The sequence below is a fragment of the Mustela erminea genome, chromosome 13 (assembly GCF_009829155.1).
Source record: "Mustela erminea isolate mMusErm1 chromosome 13, mMusErm1.Pri, whole genome shotgun sequence".
Taxonomy (NCBI): Eukaryota; Metazoa; Chordata; class Mammalia; order Carnivora; family Mustelidae; genus Mustela; species Mustela erminea.
The window spans coordinates 83,812,614-83,830,601 of NC_045626.1; the positions used below are offsets into that span (position 1 = coordinate 83,812,614).

Genomic DNA, 17,988 nt, shown 5'->3' on the forward strand with positions numbered 1-17,988 from the left:
GGCGAGAAAGAATCCTCAGGCAGACTCCCACTGAATGCAGACCTCCAGGTGGGGCTTGATCCCAGGACCCTGAGATCATGACCTGAGCCAAAATCAAGAATCGGATGCTTAAATAACGGAGCCACCCAGGTGCCCCCACTTTTTAAAAAATTGCCTTTTTTGGGCATGTCTTAATCTGATTAAGGTGTGGGAAATACATGTATGCATTTTAATGAAGAGAATTCATGATCTAGTAAGAATTGTTTAATGTATGTTTAGCAGTTTTTTAAAAAAGTGTAGAAGACTTCAGAGAAACAAAAGTTCCATGCAAATTTTATTGGCCCCTTTTAATTTTCCCCTGGTTTAGGCAAGTGAGAAAATCAACTTTGAATCCTAATGCAAAAGAGTTCAACCCTCGTTCCTTTTCTCAGGTAAGTTTATTTCTCTCTTTGAAGTAATCATTTTCTCTAAAAAAATTAATTTATTATTGGTAATAGTATTTTCCACATACCTGCCATCTAAACTCACAGGATGTTGAAACAACTTGTAGTTTAAGTTCCTTTTTCTTACATGGTCATTTATGAATATTTTTGAGTCACTGAAAAAATTTTTGTTTTGTTTTGTTATCAGTTAAATGTGGTCTGGGGTAAATCTTTGACTCTGACTGGCTGACAAGCTAGGCTCTCAGGTTTATAGATAAACTATTTTTATTCTACTGAATTTATAATACACTTAGTAAATTTTAAAAATACTTTAGTTCATTAAAAATCACAACTTTTTTAAAGTATTATTGACAAGTTGGCAGATTATTATAATAAATTAATTGGCAAATTTAACTTTCTACCCAAGTGCTTTTCCTTTTGAAACGTGGAAATTTATTTTCTAAAACTTTTTTTCGTTAAAAGGCACTAAAAGCAAATAGAGCTTAGAAAGATAGGAAAGATCAGTTTTCCGATTGAAATAACAGTTGGCCTTTCACCTTTAGATGGTTGATTTTTATTTTTATAGCCAAAGCCTTCTACAACCCCAACTTCACCTCGTCCTCAAGCACAGCCCAGCCCATCCATGGTGGGCCACCAACAGCCAGCTCCAGTTTACACGCAGCCTGTTTGTTTTGCACCAAATATGATGTATCCAGTCCCAGTGAGCCCAGGCGTGCAAGTAAGTCCTAGATTTTGATGTTCGTTTTCCCTCCTTAGTTATTTGTATTCACACCAAGCACTCTGTCAGTGTGTGGTGACTTAAGGCAGTAGTGGCAAAAGAAAAGTACTTAAAAGGGGGAGGCATGCAATAGCATGGTGTGTTGTTAGTATAAAAACCCAAATCTGAGAATGTTTTCTGGTGAGAAAGAAAGACAGTTCAGGTTTATTGCAGTTTGGGGTTTGTCCTTTTAGGTATGGGTGATTTTATTTTTTTAATAACTCCTGGAGAATGAGGAAACCTCAGAGCTAGCTCTCTAGCAATATACAACTAAGCGAAAATAGTAAAATATATTCTTACTATCTGAAAAGTTTAATCTTTTTTTTTTTTTTTAATTCCCTCAAGCCTTTATACCCTATACCTATGACGCCCATGCCAGTGAATCAAGCCAAGACATATAGAGCAGGTAAAGGTGAGAATAATCCTGCCTGTGTTTGCTTGTAGTCAGCATGCTGCATGAATTCGGGAACTGATTTATAATGAAGGAATATTTGTCGTTGAGCTTTCATTTTTGGTCAGCCTGTGCATTGATTTGTGATACCCAATACTAGGTAAAGTATTTGATGCACTTCCCCCACCAAGATTGATTTATTAGAGAGAGAGAGAGAAAGGGGAGGGGGCAGAGGGAGAGAGAAACTCAAGCAGACTTCTCACTGAGAGCAGAGCCGATCTCGCAACCTTGAGACCATAGCCTGAGCCAAAACCAAGAGTTGGATGCTCAACAAACGGTACCACCTGTGTGCCCCTCAGATGCATTTTAATAAACAGGACTAGGGGAGGAGAAAATGTTCATCAGTTGTGATTGTTTAAGATCCTTTTCAGAAAGAAAAAGTGATTTTGAAGTTTTCATTACTAAATTTGAAAAGTGTTTGCTAAATTAGTTTACCAGGTTGTTGACCTTTTGTTTCATAATAACATACAACCCCCCCTCCCCAATCTGGAATTTCTTTTTGAGCTGAGGGCAGCTCATTTTAGAAACCGTCAAAATCTTCATAGTAGAGGGATATTTCCTCATCTTCAAAATGAGAATATTGTGGGGAGCCTGGGTGGCACAGTTGGTTAAGCATCCAACTCTTGGTTTTGGCTCAGGTTGTGATCTCAGGGTTGTGAGATCGAGCCCTGCGTTGGGCTCCCTGTAGAGTATGCTTGGGATTCTCTCTCCCTCTGCCCCTCCCCACCCTCAAATAAATAAATCTTTAAAAAATAATAAAATGAGAATGTTGTGTAATCTAATATTCTAGACTTGTGGTTAAACAGCCTTTGTGGGAAGAAAACACATACTGATCTTAAAAGGAGATCGTTTAATGTGGGCAAATGTTAAAAGGTGTCTTTTTTTGCCATCCAGGTAGTTGAGAGCTAGTTGATAAGTTACTCAGTGCCTAGCAATATTCTCCTGACCTAAAACTTCCACTTCTTAAATTAATAAGCTTTCCTAAGTATTTGAAGTAATCATTTTTGGATGTTGATTAAAATTCTTACTTTTTTCTTTTTAAACAAGTATGGTATTCTTTGCCTTGGAACACTGGAACATGCCAAAAGAACTGTAGCTTAGATAATTCAAAGTTACCTAGTTTTAGGATTAATCTTATTTTGTGGATCTAAAAAAGTTCAGGTGGAGGAAAGGTTCTTCTAGTGCCATTTTGAGTGAGGTTAATATTAAGGTATGTCTTCCTCTCAAACTGTTGGTGGGAATGCAGGCTGGTGGAGCCACTCTGGAAAACAGTGTGGAGGTTCCTCAAAAAGTTGAAAGTAGAGCTGCCCTATGACCCAGCAATCGCATTGCTACGTTTTACTGCAAAGATACAAATATGGTGATCTGAAGGGGTACCTGCACCCCAGTGTTTATGGCAGCAGTGTCCATAATAGCCAAACTGCAGAAAGAGCCCAGATGTCCATCAGCAGATGAATGGATAAAGAAGATGTGGTGTATATATATACAGTGGAGTATTACTCAGCCATCAAAAGAAAAATGAAAGGGCGCCTGGTTGGGTCAGTTGGTTAGGCATCTGCGTTTGGCTTGGGTCATGGTCCTGGGGTTCTGGAATCAAGTCCTGCATCAGGCTCCCCGCTCAGCGGGGAGTCTGCTTCTCTCTCTGCCTCTCCCCGTGCTTGTGTTCTCCCTCTCTCAAATAAATAAATAAAAATTTTTTAAAAGCATAGGTGGTTCAGTCATTAAGTGTCTGCCTTTGACTCAGGTCATGATTCCAGGGTCCTAGGATTGAGCCTGCATTGGGCTCCCTGCTCTGTGGGAAGCCTGCTTTCCCTCTCCCATTCCCCCTAATGTGTTCTTTCTCTCGCTGTGTCTCTCTCCTAAATGAAATCTTTAAAAGAAAAATGAAATATCTTGCCATTTGCAAGTATGTGGATGGAACTAGAGGGTTTTGTGCTAAATGAGAGAAGTCAGAGAACAACAAATACCATATCTCACTTGTATGTAGTATTTAATTAACAAAACAGAAGATCATAGGGGAAGAGAGGGAAAAAATAAGATGAAATCAGAGAGGTAGATAAACCATAAGAGACTCTTAATCATGGGAAACAAACAGGGCTGCTGGAGGGGAGGGGGGTGGGGACCATGGATCAACTGGGTGGTGGACATTAAGGAGGGCACTGGGTATTGTATAAGACTGATGAATCACTGACCTCTGTCTCTGAAACCAATAAGATGTTAATTTAAATAAAAACAATATTAAGGTTTTCGTATATTACTACCTGGTTATGGGATATTTTAACGATTACTTAAGACAGTACAATGGTGTGTTTTTATGTTAAAACAAAAAAGATGATTACAATGAAAGCAAACACTGTTGTAGGCTCTGATGTGAGGGCGGCACTTTAACTTCAGGCAGCAGTATCATTTCCCAAAGAGAGAAGTTACACGCCCTGAGAGACCCTCAGCCAGTGTTGTAGAGCCATTTCTAGGAAGGTGGAACAGGCACACTGCAAACAGCAGCTGTAAACATAGTCTGTGCTATGAAGGTGGAAAGTGACAATATAATTGCTTTGTCCATAGTTCAGATTTGGTGATTATCAAGATTTTGTCATCTTTATTTGAGGGGTGCTTTGTTTCTTTGCTTCATTATTTAAAGTAAATCCCAGACATCATGCCATTTTATTTCTGTATATTTAGTGTTTATCCTTTTGAATATGGACATTTTTCTTAGCCAGAGTGCTAATTACCACACTTTATAAAAATAGTAATTCCAGAGCGCCTGGGTGGCTCAGTCTGTTAGGTGTCTCCCTTTGGCTCAGGTCATGATCCCTGGGTTCTGGGATCAAGTCCTGCATTGGGCTGCCTGCTCATCAGAGAGTGTGCTTCTCTCTCTACCTGCTGCTCTGCCTACTTGTGCTCTCTTTCTCTCTAATAAATACATAAAATCTTTTTTAAAAAATTGTAATTCCTTTTTATCTAATAATCACCACAATCACATTATCTTGGTATTTTTTTACAGCTGGTTTGTTTTGAATATGGATCAAAGTAATAAGATCCATACAGTATGTTTATTACATGTCTTTCTAATTCCTCTGCTGTTTTTTCCCTGCCATTGTTTTGAGACAGAAACCAGTTGTTACATAGGAATGTCCTGTATTCTAGATGGTCTCTTCACTTCTTGTGATGTCACCAATTATATTAGGTTTAATTTAATTTTCTTGTGGCAGAGAGGTAAGAATATTTAACAGATGATTGTGAGATATTTAACAGAAGATGGTAAAGAATCTTTAACAGATGATGTTGGATCATTCAGGAGATGCTCATTATCTGGTCCTACTTTAATAATTGGTAAAATTAAGGGCTCAGGTGGTGATAGCCCAGTCCTCCCCTCCCCAGATATAAAGTTTTCTGAAATTTGTTAGGACTCTGGTTCTCAAATTTTAGTGTGTATTAGAATCACTTGATGAATTTGTTAAAAACACAGATTGCTTGGCCCCAGCCCCAGAATTTCCAATTTAGTAGATTTGGGGTATAGCCTGAGAATTTAAATTTCTAGTACAGCTTATAAAACCAGCTCCCTAGTGATACTGAAGGTCCGTGATCATATTTTGAAAATCATTGGTTAGGAGTTTGGAAACAGTAATTTCTGAACTCCTAGCATTTCTTTTCTATGTATTAGCTAGAATCATCCTGTAAGGGGCTGTTCTTTTCAACTAGGGTTGGATATGATTATCCTCAAATAGTTGGTACAGGAAAGTAAGAATAAATGCTTAAATTTAAGGGCTTAAAATTGCCTTAAGTGCCAACTTTCAGTGAGGAGTTTTTGCCCTTGACACTTTTCAGTAGTGTCTAATGAAGTTGCTTTGTTTTGAAAGATGTGACTGTCCCCCCTTTCTTTTATTATTTTTAAAAATATTAGGAATGCATGGATTTTCATATACTTTTGTATATTCTTATGTTTCAGGTTTTTGCTGCTCCTATTGCCCCATCTTTTTTTTTTTTTAAGATTTTATTTATTTATTTGATAGACAGAGATCACAGGTAGGCAGAGAGGCAGGCAGAGAGAGAAGAAGGGAAGCAGCTCCCTGCTGAGCAGAGAGCCCGATGTGATGTGGGGCTGGATCTCAGGACCCTGGGATCATGACCTGAGCCGAAGGCAGAGGCTTAACCCACTGAGCCACCCAGGCGCCCCTGCCCCATCTTCTAATCAATGCCACTCCCTTCAAGTTGGCTCCTGTGTCCTTTTAGTACTATTCCTTTGTCTTTGTTTTTGTTGTTGTTGTTGTTTTTTAAGATTTAATTTGTTTATTTGAGAGAAAGCACAGAAGAGCAGGGAAGAGATGCAGAGGGAGAAGCAGACTCCTGCTGAGCAGGGATTCCCGACATGGAGCTCAATCTCAGGACCTTGAGATCATGACCTGAGCCAAAGGCAGACACTTAATTGACTGAGCCACCCAGACTCCCCTATTCATTTGTCTTTGATAGCTTTCTTAGTTTCTGCTGTAAATAAGATATGTCAGGCTAATCTGTGTCTAAGCCCCGACCTGGATCCATATTCCTTCAAGGAATCCTAATTTTTGCAGAAAAAGTATTTATAAACCATTTTCCGGTCTTTGAGTTATTGTGTCTTGGCCTTTTCAGTGGACAAAATTGGGAAATTTATAATGATACATGTAATTCAAGGTAACATTGCAAGATTTTTACAGTGACTTTTTGCTTGCATCTTTTTCTTTTCCATTGAAAACCTTGTAAAAATAGTGACTGTATTATCCCTTTTTTGGAAAAAAAAAAAAAGAAAGAAAAGATTTTATTTATTAGAGAGAAAGGGGAGAAGGAGAGAATCTCAAGCTGACTCCCTGCTGAGTGTGGAGCCTCCTGCAGGGCTCAGTCTGATGACCCTGAGACCATGACCTGAGCTGCAACCAAGAGACACTTAACTGACAAGCCACCCAGGTGCCCCTGTATTACCTATCTTTTAACAAATTACCACAGAGCTTAGCTGCCTAAAACAACAAACATAAATTATTTCACACAGTTTCTCAGAAAATCAGGTGTAACCTAACTGGGTGGGTTCTGTCTCAGTGTCTAACGAAGTTGCAGTCAGGATATTGGTTAAAACTGTAGGGTCTGAAGGGGCACCTGAGTGGCTCAGTGGGTTAAAGCCTCTGCCTTCAGCTCAGGTCATGATCCCAGGGTCCTGAGATCCAGCCCTGCATTGGGCTCTCTGCTCAGCAGGGAGCCTGCTTGCCTTTCTGCCTACTTGCGATCTCTGCCTGCCAAATAAAATAAAATCTTAAAAAAAGAAAGAAAGAAAGAAAGAAAAAGAACTATGGGGTCTGAAGGGTTAAATGGGGCTGCAGGATCTGCTTCCAGTTCAGAGATATTGACAGGATAAAGCTGGTCATAACATGGCAGCTGACTTCTCCCAAAATGAGTATTCAGAAAGAGAAATTGATGTAAATGGAAGCTAGAGTGTGTTTTACAATCTAGCCTTGGCAATGTGGTATGTACACTGTAGATCACACTAGGCAGACCTGGTACAGTGGGAGGGGACTTGACAAGAGTGTGAGTACCAGGAGGCGGGACCAGAGGAGCCCATCTTAGAGGTGGGCTTATTTACATTTTGATATAATGTGTATAATAGATTTTAAAAACATTTGTTGTCTGTTAACAATAAAATTTAACATTTCTATGCAGTATTAATTTCGTTAGTATCTAGTTCATTTAGAAATCTTTAACAGTTTTCAGAGTGAGAAGTTGTTGGTATTTTATATTTTTATGCTGCTCTTTCAATGTTTTAAAATTTTTAAACATTGTTTACCAAGTATATAGAGATGCACTTGATTTCTTAATACTGACTTTGTGTCTTGCCACTTCACTAAATACATTTATTGTTTTTAGTAGCTTCTTTTAGACTTAGAATTTTCTGTGTACATAATTATAGGCCAGTCACTGTATATTTTTCTTGCTTTATTGCACTGGCTAAGTCTTCTAAGTGACAGGACCCTTGCATTGCTCCTGTTCTTAGGGTGGAGCCTTGTCTTACAGTGTTAGGTCCAGGCGTACTTCTTCAGTTACACTCTACAGGTACTGCCTTTTTTCCAGAGCGACAGTTTGTGGCAACCCTGTTTTAGGCAAGTCTGTTGGCACCATTTTTCTTTTTATTCTTTTTTTAAATTTACTTATTTGTCAGAAAGAGCGTAAGCAGGCAGAGGCAGAGGCAGAAGCAGGCTCCCTGCTGAGCAAGGAGCCCAGTGTGGGACTCGATCCCAGGACCCTGGAATCATGACCTGAGCTTGAAGGCAGCCACTTAACAGACTGAGCCACCCAGGTGTCCATGGCACCATTTTTCTAACAGCATTTGTTCAGCATTTGTTCAGCATTTGTCTCTGTCACATTTGGTAATTTGGTAATTCTCTCTTTGTTTGAAGCTTTTACATTATTGTTTTATACATATATAAAATATGTGATCAGTGGTTACCACTCACTGAAAGCTTACCGTCATCCAAAATCCACCTTTTTGATTGATGTATCTCTCTTAATGATAAGTCTCTCTTAAAGTTTTCCCTTTAGTTTTTGGTTTTTTTCCCCTTTACATTTTACTTAAATCTAGCTACTTTGTCCTATATTTTTTTTTTTTACAATTTGAATTTCAGGAATTGCATCTCTTTCGTGGTGTTTAAAGTAGCCGTCTGTTCTCTGTAACGCTCGCAGACTGAGAGTAAATGTCTAGGGAGGCTTGATAAGATCAGGTTGTAGTTTTTTAAATTTAATCTAGAATGTTTCATAGGTGAAATGTATACTGTCATGAGGAGTCATATGATGTCACCTTTTTGTGATAATAGAATAGCTGTTATCTATTCAGAATAACATTTCCTACCAGCCCTTGTCTGTTTAACAGCCACTGACAATCATTGTCTAGCCCTAGAGCCATCATTTCATTAAGGGGTTGCAAAATGGTGACATTCTCTATTATCCCTTACTCAATTATTAGTTGGAATATTTCTATAAAGCAAATTTTTAGGGACGCCTGGGTGGCTCAGGTCATGATCCCAGGGTCCTGGAATCAAGTCTGCATCAGACTCCCGGATCAGCAGAGAGCTTGCTTCTCCCTCTGCCTGCTGCTCCCCCTGCTTGTGCTCTCTTCTTCTCTCTCTTTGACAAAATCTTAGAAAAAGAAAAACTGGTTACTGTGAGGTATAGTTTGTGTAATTAAAATGTTATCATTTCAAGAAAGTTCCCAAAATAATGAGTTGATTTCATACTATCCTCTAAAGGTTGAGCAGTGATGGTTTTTGTTGTTCTTTTAGTACAAACTCATTGTTTTTAACATTCAGTTCTCCAGTTGGCATTTTTATTGGAATGATACTAAATTTATAAATTAGGGGCGAATTACTGTCTTTTTATTTAGTCTTCTTATGCAAGAACAATTACGCCTTTCTCCTTTAAATCTGCTTTTGTATCTTTAGTGTTTTTTTTAAAGTTTCTCTTAGAAGATAGTGTATATTTTTTCAATTTATACTTAGGTATTTTCTTTTTTTATTGTTATAAAACCAGTGTGTTTTCCACTGCAGTTTAAGTAGTTACTTATGAAGTAAGTTTATGAAGTACTATATATGCAGGCTATTTCTGTCTTTATGTTAATTTTGTATCATGCTCTTTCATTTGTCAAGGATTTGCTTCCGAAACACAGTCATGGATTGTATAAGGCATATCATTCCTGCATGATAGTAAAGCCTTTGCACAAAACCACTTTGTCTTCTTGGTACAAATGTAATGGTTTTCTTTTGCAATTTATGAGAAAAACTTTGTTGTTTTTAAAAATATGCCAAAGTCAAGAACTTGATTAATGTAGACATTATTATTATTATTATTATTATTATTATTAATGTAGAACAGAATTTCTTAGCCTTGGTTCTGTTGACATTTTGGGACAGATGTTTTTGGTTTATTAGCATACCTGGCCTTTACCCATTTTTAAAAACTTTTTTTTTAAGACTTTATTTATTTGAGGGAGAAAGCGAGTGGGAGAGAGAGAAGAGAGAGAGCATGAGCAGGGGCGAGGGGTAGAGGGAGAGGGAGAAGCAGGCTCCCCGCTGAGCAGGGAACCCCCCACCCAAACCCCCCACTCCATGTGGGACCAGATCCCAGAACCCTGGGATCATGGCCTGAGCTGAAGGCAGATGCTTAACTGACTGAGCCACCCAAGTACCTGGGCCTTTACCCATTTGATGCTAGTAGTACTCCCCTTCTCCCATTTGTGGCAACCAAAATGTTTCCAGATATTGCCACATGTCCCTTGAAAGACAAATTGCTCTCAGTTGAAAACCATTGGACATATGGAAATCATTAAACTATGGTCCATCTAAGTTATAGTTTAGTATTAAGATAGATTCAATTTGAGGAAGAAAATATGCCATAAACCCAAGTATATGTCTGTATAAATACATAGGCACATGTGCTAATGCATAGGAGATAATGTAGAAGGCCACACACAGTTGCTGTTAGTGGGAAAAAATGTATGTAAATAATGGGATGGAGGATTTTATGTTGTATTGTAGAATTTTTTTATGTTTTAAAATTATATTCAAGCGGGGCACCTGGGTGGTTCAGTGGGTTAAAGCCTCTGCCTTCAGCTCAGGTCATGATCTCAGGGTCCTGGGATCAAGCCCCGCATAGGGCTCTCCGCTGAGCAAGGAGCCTGCTTCCTCCCTCTCTCTCTGCCTGCCTCTCTGCCTACTTGTGATCTCTGCCTGTCAAATAAATAAATAAAATCTTTTTAAAAAATTATATTCAAGCATTTTCTGTGTGTATAACTAGAATTTAAATTTTTTTTTTTAGACTTTATGTATTTTATAGAGATTGCATGTGCACAAGCAGGGGAAGCTGCAGAGAGAGAGGGAGAAGCAGGATCCCCATTGAGCAAGGAGCCCGCTGTGGGGCTTAATCCCAGGACTCTGGGATCATGATGTGAGCTGAAGGCAGATGCTTAACTGACTGAGCCAACCAGGAGTTCCTAGAATTTTAATTTTAAAAAAGATGGTACACTTGACTGGCTTTTTAACTTAAATTAATTGTTTTAACATATGAGGGTTATAATCAAGTATCAAATAGTAAAAAGGGTTATAATCAAGTATCAAAAGAAATCGTAAACTTTCATTTGTTAAAAATGTTATAGGAGTTTGAGGGGTGCCTGGGTGGCTCAGTGGGTTAAGCCTCTGCCTTCGGCTCAGGTCATGATCCCAGGGTCCTGGGATTGAGTCCTGCATCGGGCTCTCTGCTTGACAGGGAGCCTGCTTCCTCCTCTCTCTCTCTCTCTCTCTCTCTCTCTGCCTGCTTGTGATCTCTCACTGTCAAATAAATAAATAAAATCTTAAAAAAAATGTTATAGGAGTTTGGGGCAGCTTTACTGAAAGGAATTGCTTTTTCAATATATGGACTCTCAAGATCAAGTTCAGAGAAATAATACTGTATACACATTTCTTCTATTTCCACATTTCCTTCTCTAAATAAATAAAACTCTGTATTACCAGCTCTCTTAAATTTCAGCAAGTCATTAAATTTTTAGCAAGAAAATTCAAATATTTAAACAAATTCTGTCTCTAAATTAGTAATTACTTGTGTAATTCTGATGATTTTATGAACATGCCAGGTTACACATTCTTTGTGCCTTCTGCCGTGTTGTAAGCAGTGGTTCATGATTCCTCCCCTCAAGTGGCTTTGTTGACATCATACCACCCACCCATTACAGACAGTCAGTGCAGGGCTCTATAATAGACGAGTGAGGAGAAGGTACACAGAGCATGCAGCTCGTCGTTTTGGGGGAACTGGAAAAGATGTTACAGAGGAGGTGACCGCTGAATTTTTTTTTTTAAGATTTTATTTATTTGAGAGGGAGAGAAAGTGATAGATAGCATGAACAGGAGGGATAGGGAGAGAAGCAGGCTCCCCGTGAGCAGGGAGCCGGGTGTGGGGCTCCATCCCAGGACCCTGGGATCATGACCTGAGTCAAAGGCAGAGGCTTAACAGACTGAGCCACCCAGGTGCCCCTGAATTTCTTTTAAGTAATCTCTACACCCAGTGTGGGGCTTGAATTCACACCCCAAGAACTATATCCTCTACTGACTGAGCCAGCCAGGCGCCCCAGTTGAGCTGAAATTTTTTTTTTTTTAGCTGAATTTTTAATTAATTTTTAGAATTTTAATACTGGGAGAACCATGAGGCAAAAATCTGTGTGGAATAATAAAAGACATACAGTAGGGCTGCCTGGGTGGTTCAGCTAGTTGGGCATCTGCCTCCACTCAGGTCATGATCTCAGGGTCCTGGGATTGAGAGCCCCATCTGGGGCTCTCTGCTCAGCAGGGAGTCTGCTTCTCCCCGTCACTCTGCCCTGCTCCCTGCTCATGAGCTCACTCGCTCCCTCTCTCTCTGTCAAATAAAATCTTAAAAGTAATAAAAGACTTAACAGTAATTTTTAAAAACAACTATTAGAAACCTCCTGCATGGTACTATGTGTTGTTGTGTTTTGAGAAAGAGCAGAAATTGTAGAAGAATTCAGTGATGGGAAAAGAGTAAAGCTTAGTGTTGGGTTTTGGCTTTTTTCTTGTACTATTGTTTTTCTTTAAATAATAGCCTTCTGTAGCAAGTGGCATAATTTGATGTGTCAGACAGGGATTATCTCAGAAAGTAGTATGTAGGAAACTTTTCACAGTGCTGTAAGTGTCGATGTACAGGGACTCAGTCAGATCTGGGGGTCATTGGAGAGAGTCTCTGTGGAGGTTGCTTTCAAGCTGACTCTTGAAGGATGAGTCAGAGTTGTGGTGAGGGTTGGGCATTGGTGTTTGAGGTTACATGAGACACGTGTAAGAGCATGTGTCCGATGCTATGTGCATGTGTCTGATTCTGAGGAGAGGGTATTTTCTAATACTCAGTCATCTTTTCTTCAGTACCAAATATGCCCCAGCAGCGGCAGGACCAGCATCATCAGAGCACCATGATGCACCCAGCGTCTGCGGCGGGCCCGCCGATTGTGGCCACCCCACCAGCTTATTCCACACAATATGTTGCCTATAGTCCTCAGCAGTTTCCAAATCAGCCTCTCGTTCAGCATGTGCCACACTATCAGTCTCAGGTAAGGCTGCCGTGACCTCTTAATTTTTGTTCCATTTAAATAGCTTTCAGTTTTAACCTTTAATAGGGTAAAGGGCTCTTCCTTTATATTTTGTGTTCTGTGTCATGGTAAGGTAGATAGCTAAGGATTTGGGGGCCTTTTTAGTGTAAGAAGGTTGCTGATCAGCGTAAGTATTTCAAAGGAAATAGCCAAAAACAGTTTTAGGATTTTCAGAGTTGTTTCTCTAAACCTGGAAAGTGTGGAGTTAAGACGTCTGACTAAAATTTGCCTGATTCTGTTCGATACTTTAATGTGTTTTCTTTATATTTTGTTTGAACACAGCATCCTCATGTCTATAGTCCTGTGATACAGGGTAATGCTAGAATGATGGCACCACCGGCACATGCCCAGCCTGGTTTAGTGTCTTCTTCAGCAACTCAGTACGGGGCTCATGAGCAGACGCATGCGATGTATGGTAGGAAGCATTTTGTTTGTCTCTTTCAGTGTGAGTGACTATTAATTGTTTTAAAGCTCTGAAAAGAAACTTTAAGAATAACTTAGCCTTTTGTACCAATGAGGGTCAAGAATCTAAAGAAAAGATTAACCCATTTCTTTAAGTCTTGTCAAATCATTTCAACTTCTGTTGCTGAAATTTGTGTTCAAACGTCTTTCCTTATTTTAAGTGAAATTGAATGACTTGTATAACGGAAAGTATCATTTGTGGAGAAAGGCATCTTCCTCCTCTTCCTCATCAGTATTACAGCAGTTTGGTATGGCCTGCCTAAGGCATCCAAGAAAGTTGTGACACAATGAAAGCTCTCTCTGACAAGAAAACATTCTGCTCCACTCCTTCCTCGGGCAGTCATTGGCGTTACATATTTTTATTGCTGTTTGTTAAAATGAATGCTACTGTGTGTCTGCCTCATGCTGATTTTAAGAGGTCAAAATAGTATGATACTGGGTCTCCTTTAGACATGAGTCACACTTTAAATATAATCATATAAGCAGTGGTAAAATGAGAAGTATCCTATGTAAAATAACTAAAACAATATATAAAGGAATACTAGGCAAAAATCTCCATCTTAGTTTTGTGGCTGGAGAGTTTTGTGCAGGTCACCTTTGCATCCATCTAAAGTACTAAAATAATGTGGTTTTTCAATGTTGAGAATTTAAAATGACATTTCCACTCATATCTTAAAATAATAGAGTCCGTGAGTGGACCCATATTTTTCAAAAAAACTTTAATTCGTTCTAGTTTCATTAAGATGTAAGTTTTGTTTTGAACTTTCCTGAGCACTCCTGTACTGTCATTTAGGTTTTCCCATTGGCATTTCAGTTTTTTGGAGTGGGAGGAGAGAAATTTAAATTTATTCATACAAATGGAAAGTACACCACTCTGAGAAAGAAAGTACCATTATGATTAATTACATGGACATTGCATTTTTTTAAACCTTTTAAAACTTTTAAAATGACTACGGCTATATGGTACTCTGTAGGTTCATAGGAATAGGCCTCAGGCAGCGGCAGTCAAGTTTCTTGTCATCCATGACCTGCTGCTCGCGCTTTCTTCCCGGAGGCGCGCTCCCACTGCCCACGCACCGTGACAGGCATGTTAAATGATTAAAGGCATTGTTTTTGTAAAGTTCTTAAACCCAATCTTTATACCTTACCACTTAAAACCTTCTGCTGTGGATTATGCCCTTTAAGTTAAAATGATGTAATTGCCACGTTTGGGGAAACTTTCTTACAAGAAACTCATTCATAATTTAATTGAAAAAAATACTGATAGACTGATTTTGGCTTATGATTTTGGTTATAATTGTTTTTCATTGGCTTGTCTTAACCAGGACTAAGTATATATGAAATTGCATAAAAGTGTATTCATCATACATGCTTCTACACAGTTTGTATACATTTTAACAGTTTTTTGCTAAAGGCTTATGGTTTGCTAAAGGCTTATTATATGAAAAAGTTTATTATGATTTTTTATATATTTCTGATAAATACATCATGATTTTAAAAATAGAAAAAACACTTCTTCCTTCCCGTTTTCTGGCATACTCCCCTTGGAATAAGGTCTAAAACTTTTGAGTTAAAATTTCCATTACTTTTTAGAGAATAGCTGTTTGTGTACCCATGCTTCTGAGACATTGTAGTAATACTGTGATGTTGAGAAGAATCTTTCTCCTCAGTGTGTTCACTAACTGCCAGCATTTGGTTTTGTCTTTTGGATGGATGTTCATTGGTTTGAAATAGCCTGTATCATAAATACTGTGTTTGATACACTAATGGTTTTATAATTGCTTTCCCAAAACATTTCCATTTGAAAAGTAGTTGTCCTTGGACCCTGAAGTCTATTCAAATGTGCGTAAATAAGAAATACTGCAGACAAAACACTAGATCTAATGTCCAGTGAAATCTGGAATGATTTGTCATTAAGACTAGTTCTTTATTGCTGGGAGAAAGTTGCTCAGCCAGATTTGAAACTCCTCTCCTACAGTTTACACATGTTGTATCTAATTGACATCTCTTGATAAGGGTAGGCTGAGGTGAGGCTGTGGACTTGATATGGTTGTTGCTATGATACGGTTGTTGCTACGGTTGTTTACTCAGGGTCTCGTTTTGATATTTCATACTCTAAAAAGAACACTAGAAAATGAAATATTTTATTCTTTGCCATCATAAACCATAATTTAATCTAGTAAAGCAAGGTCATTAATTCTTCAGTAATTTACTTCAGTTATTTTAGATCTTCTAAGACTTAATTATGCCAGATATAGACACTTTGTCTTAGTTTAAAATAATGTACTTTTAAATCTGTTGCATAGAAATGCTAATTTTATACTTACTTCCCTTGAACAGTTTATATTTCATATTCCCAAAGGAACCAAGTATTTTGAGTATGAATTATGTCTATTTTTAAGCTTCATTCTATCTAAATATTTTCAACTTTTTATGCAAATAAAAGAATATGCACCCAGATGTTGGCGACAGTTCTATGTCACCCTTTTGTCATTCATTCGTTGTTAACAGCCACAGCAAAAGGCTTTAAGAATAGAAAGGACACTAATGACTACAAAATGAAAGACTGATTATTTTCTTTAAATGGTTGGTGTATTTAATATAAATATGCTGACAGATTATTGAACAGCTAAATTACTAGAGATACTAAACATTCTAAATAGTTATTGACCTTGTTCTCTTTCTAGCTGTTATAGAAAGGAGTTTGATCACAAACTTCATCTCTGACCTTAATCTAACTTAAATCATTGCCTTTGCCCCTTCCCTTCTAAGAAGGTACTTTTTGTTTCCTTGTCTTCTGGTTCACCTAATTTTGTTCATGGCAGTGGTGTTTTCCCTTTCAGAAATAGTAGTAATGAAACTTTCTTTACTAACTGAAGCCGTCAGGAAGAATTAGATCTAGAATCCTCTTTGAGTTTATTTGAGTTTGTTTTTGGTAGTTTAATGCAAGCAAATGAGAAAATACATGAGGCAAAAAGACTTAACATAGACCTATTATCCCCAACACCTGACAATCACCAGTTAACATTTTGGTGCATATCCTTCCAAATGTCCTTACAGACACACAGATTTATGTAGACATTTTAATAAGAAATGATACTATACCCATGTTTAATATTACCATTATTATGTTTCTAAATTTGGGGGTTCACTTCCAGATGCCTAATAAATATCTTACAGAATAATAATGTTTCTCTTCATGATTTACAAAATTGTTTGAGTCTTTTGAATTAAACTTGGTAAATATTCTCTTATTTTGGTATGTTATTTATATTCAGGTTGTTCAATGGAATGCCATACTGCTCTTTGATTAGATAATGATTTTATACCTTTTATTTAAGCAAGTCAGAATGTGGAACTCGACACATTAAGTACAGAAGAAAGTGTCTTTTGGTTCAGTCCTTTGTATAATTTTGTAGCAATGTTTAAAGTGCTTGTCATCTCTTGTAAAATAAGAAAAATGATTTATGCATGAATTAAAAAGAAATTACTAAATATGTCAACCTTTCCAGAAAATTAGGAAAATGCACACCTCAGAAGGCTAATTTACCTTTCTATTTCCCAAATTCAGCATGTCCCAAATTACCATACAACAAGGAGACAAGCCCTTCTTTCTACTTTGCCAGTGAGTTGGGTTTTTTATACTAATTTTAATTGAACAGTAAAACACTTTTTAAAGAATACATGTTAAGGGAGTAGACTTGTTGAGCAATATTTTCCTTGTGCCAGCCAAAATTGTTGAATATATGTATATTTGTAAACAATTCAGAGTTTAAAAAAAAAAAAAAATACAACCCAGTTTAAGAAAGCTGGAGTTAATTTAAAAACTGAGTTGAGTCAGAAATTAATTTTTGCATACCAAGCAAACATGTGACGACTGTTTTGGAAGTGCCTAATATTTTCCTTGTTCAAAGAAACTTCTGCTGAACTGCCTTTTTTTTTTTTTTTTTTTTTTTTTTTTTTTTTTTTTTTAAATCCAAGCCACAAATTTAGTATAGAAGGCTTAAAATAGCAGGCTTTTTCAGTATCCTGGTAAGAAGAAATTCATCCTTACAAGGATTTTTTAATTGAATAGGGTTGAAATTCTAGGAAGAAACATTTCTGTCTTTTCAGTCTTTGCATGACTGAAGAAGGTTTAAGATATTCAGGTGTACACACCCCAGGATGTTTTGAGCTTCACCAGGAAAGCGCAGCTTTGCTGCTGGATTATGTTTGGCAGCACTGGCCTCTCTCACCAGCAGTGAAAAGGTAAATAAACGGTGGCTCCTAAATGGAGAAAGTCTGGGCAGGGCTCTGTTTTAGAAATGAATGTGTAAGGTGTGTCTTCTTTATTTTGTATGGCAGTTTTTGAATAAGGCTAGTCGCAGACTTTCGGTATTTGGAATAGAGAGGTACTAACTTGCACAAGTCCTTCAGAAATGTATGTCAGTAATGAGTCACTTTATGTGCGATACTATATTTTAAGGGATATTAAGGATTAAGATTTTAAATACTGAATTTTGGATTATTTTAGACAGACCTAATGTCTGAATTTACTATATGCCAGATTTTTAAAAGTTGAGAAAACATTTTGACTTAAGTTTTCATTGACTGTGTCATGACTTGGTATCCAAAAATAAGTGTGTACATGTTACTCATTTGGTGCTAGGAATTGTTAACAAATTTAATCCTTTAATAGATGCTCTTTAAAAAGGAGTCTTGCTGTATATCTATACTATTAAAGGGAAACTTTGTATGTGATACA

At 37.7% G+C, this 17,988-nt stretch overlaps 1 protein-coding gene across 7 annotated transcripts in view; it reads left to right on the plus strand.

Annotated features, from left to right (window-relative positions):
* ATXN2 (ataxin 2) overlaps window positions 1–17,988 on the plus strand; it is a 113,851-nt gene that overhangs the window by 86,704 nt on the left and 9,159 nt on the right. For 4 of the 7 annotated variants that reach the window (XM_032310332.1, XM_032310336.1, XM_032310337.1 and 1 more), the window contains 6 exons: window positions 347–410; window positions 988–1,140; window positions 1,525–1,591; window positions 12,559–12,743; window positions 13,065–13,197; window positions 16,816–16,869. In XM_032310332.1, the coding sequence (XP_032166223.1) occupies window positions 347–410; window positions 988–1,140; window positions 1,525–1,591; window positions 12,559–12,743; window positions 13,065–13,197; window positions 16,816–16,869 (656 nt within the window). The remainder of the gene's footprint in view (window positions 1–346; window positions 411–987; window positions 1,141–1,524; window positions 1,592–12,558; window positions 12,744–13,064; window positions 13,198–16,815; window positions 16,870–17,988) is intronic. The other 3 variants (XM_032310333.1, XM_032310334.1, XM_032310335.1) reach the window with 3 other exon arrangements.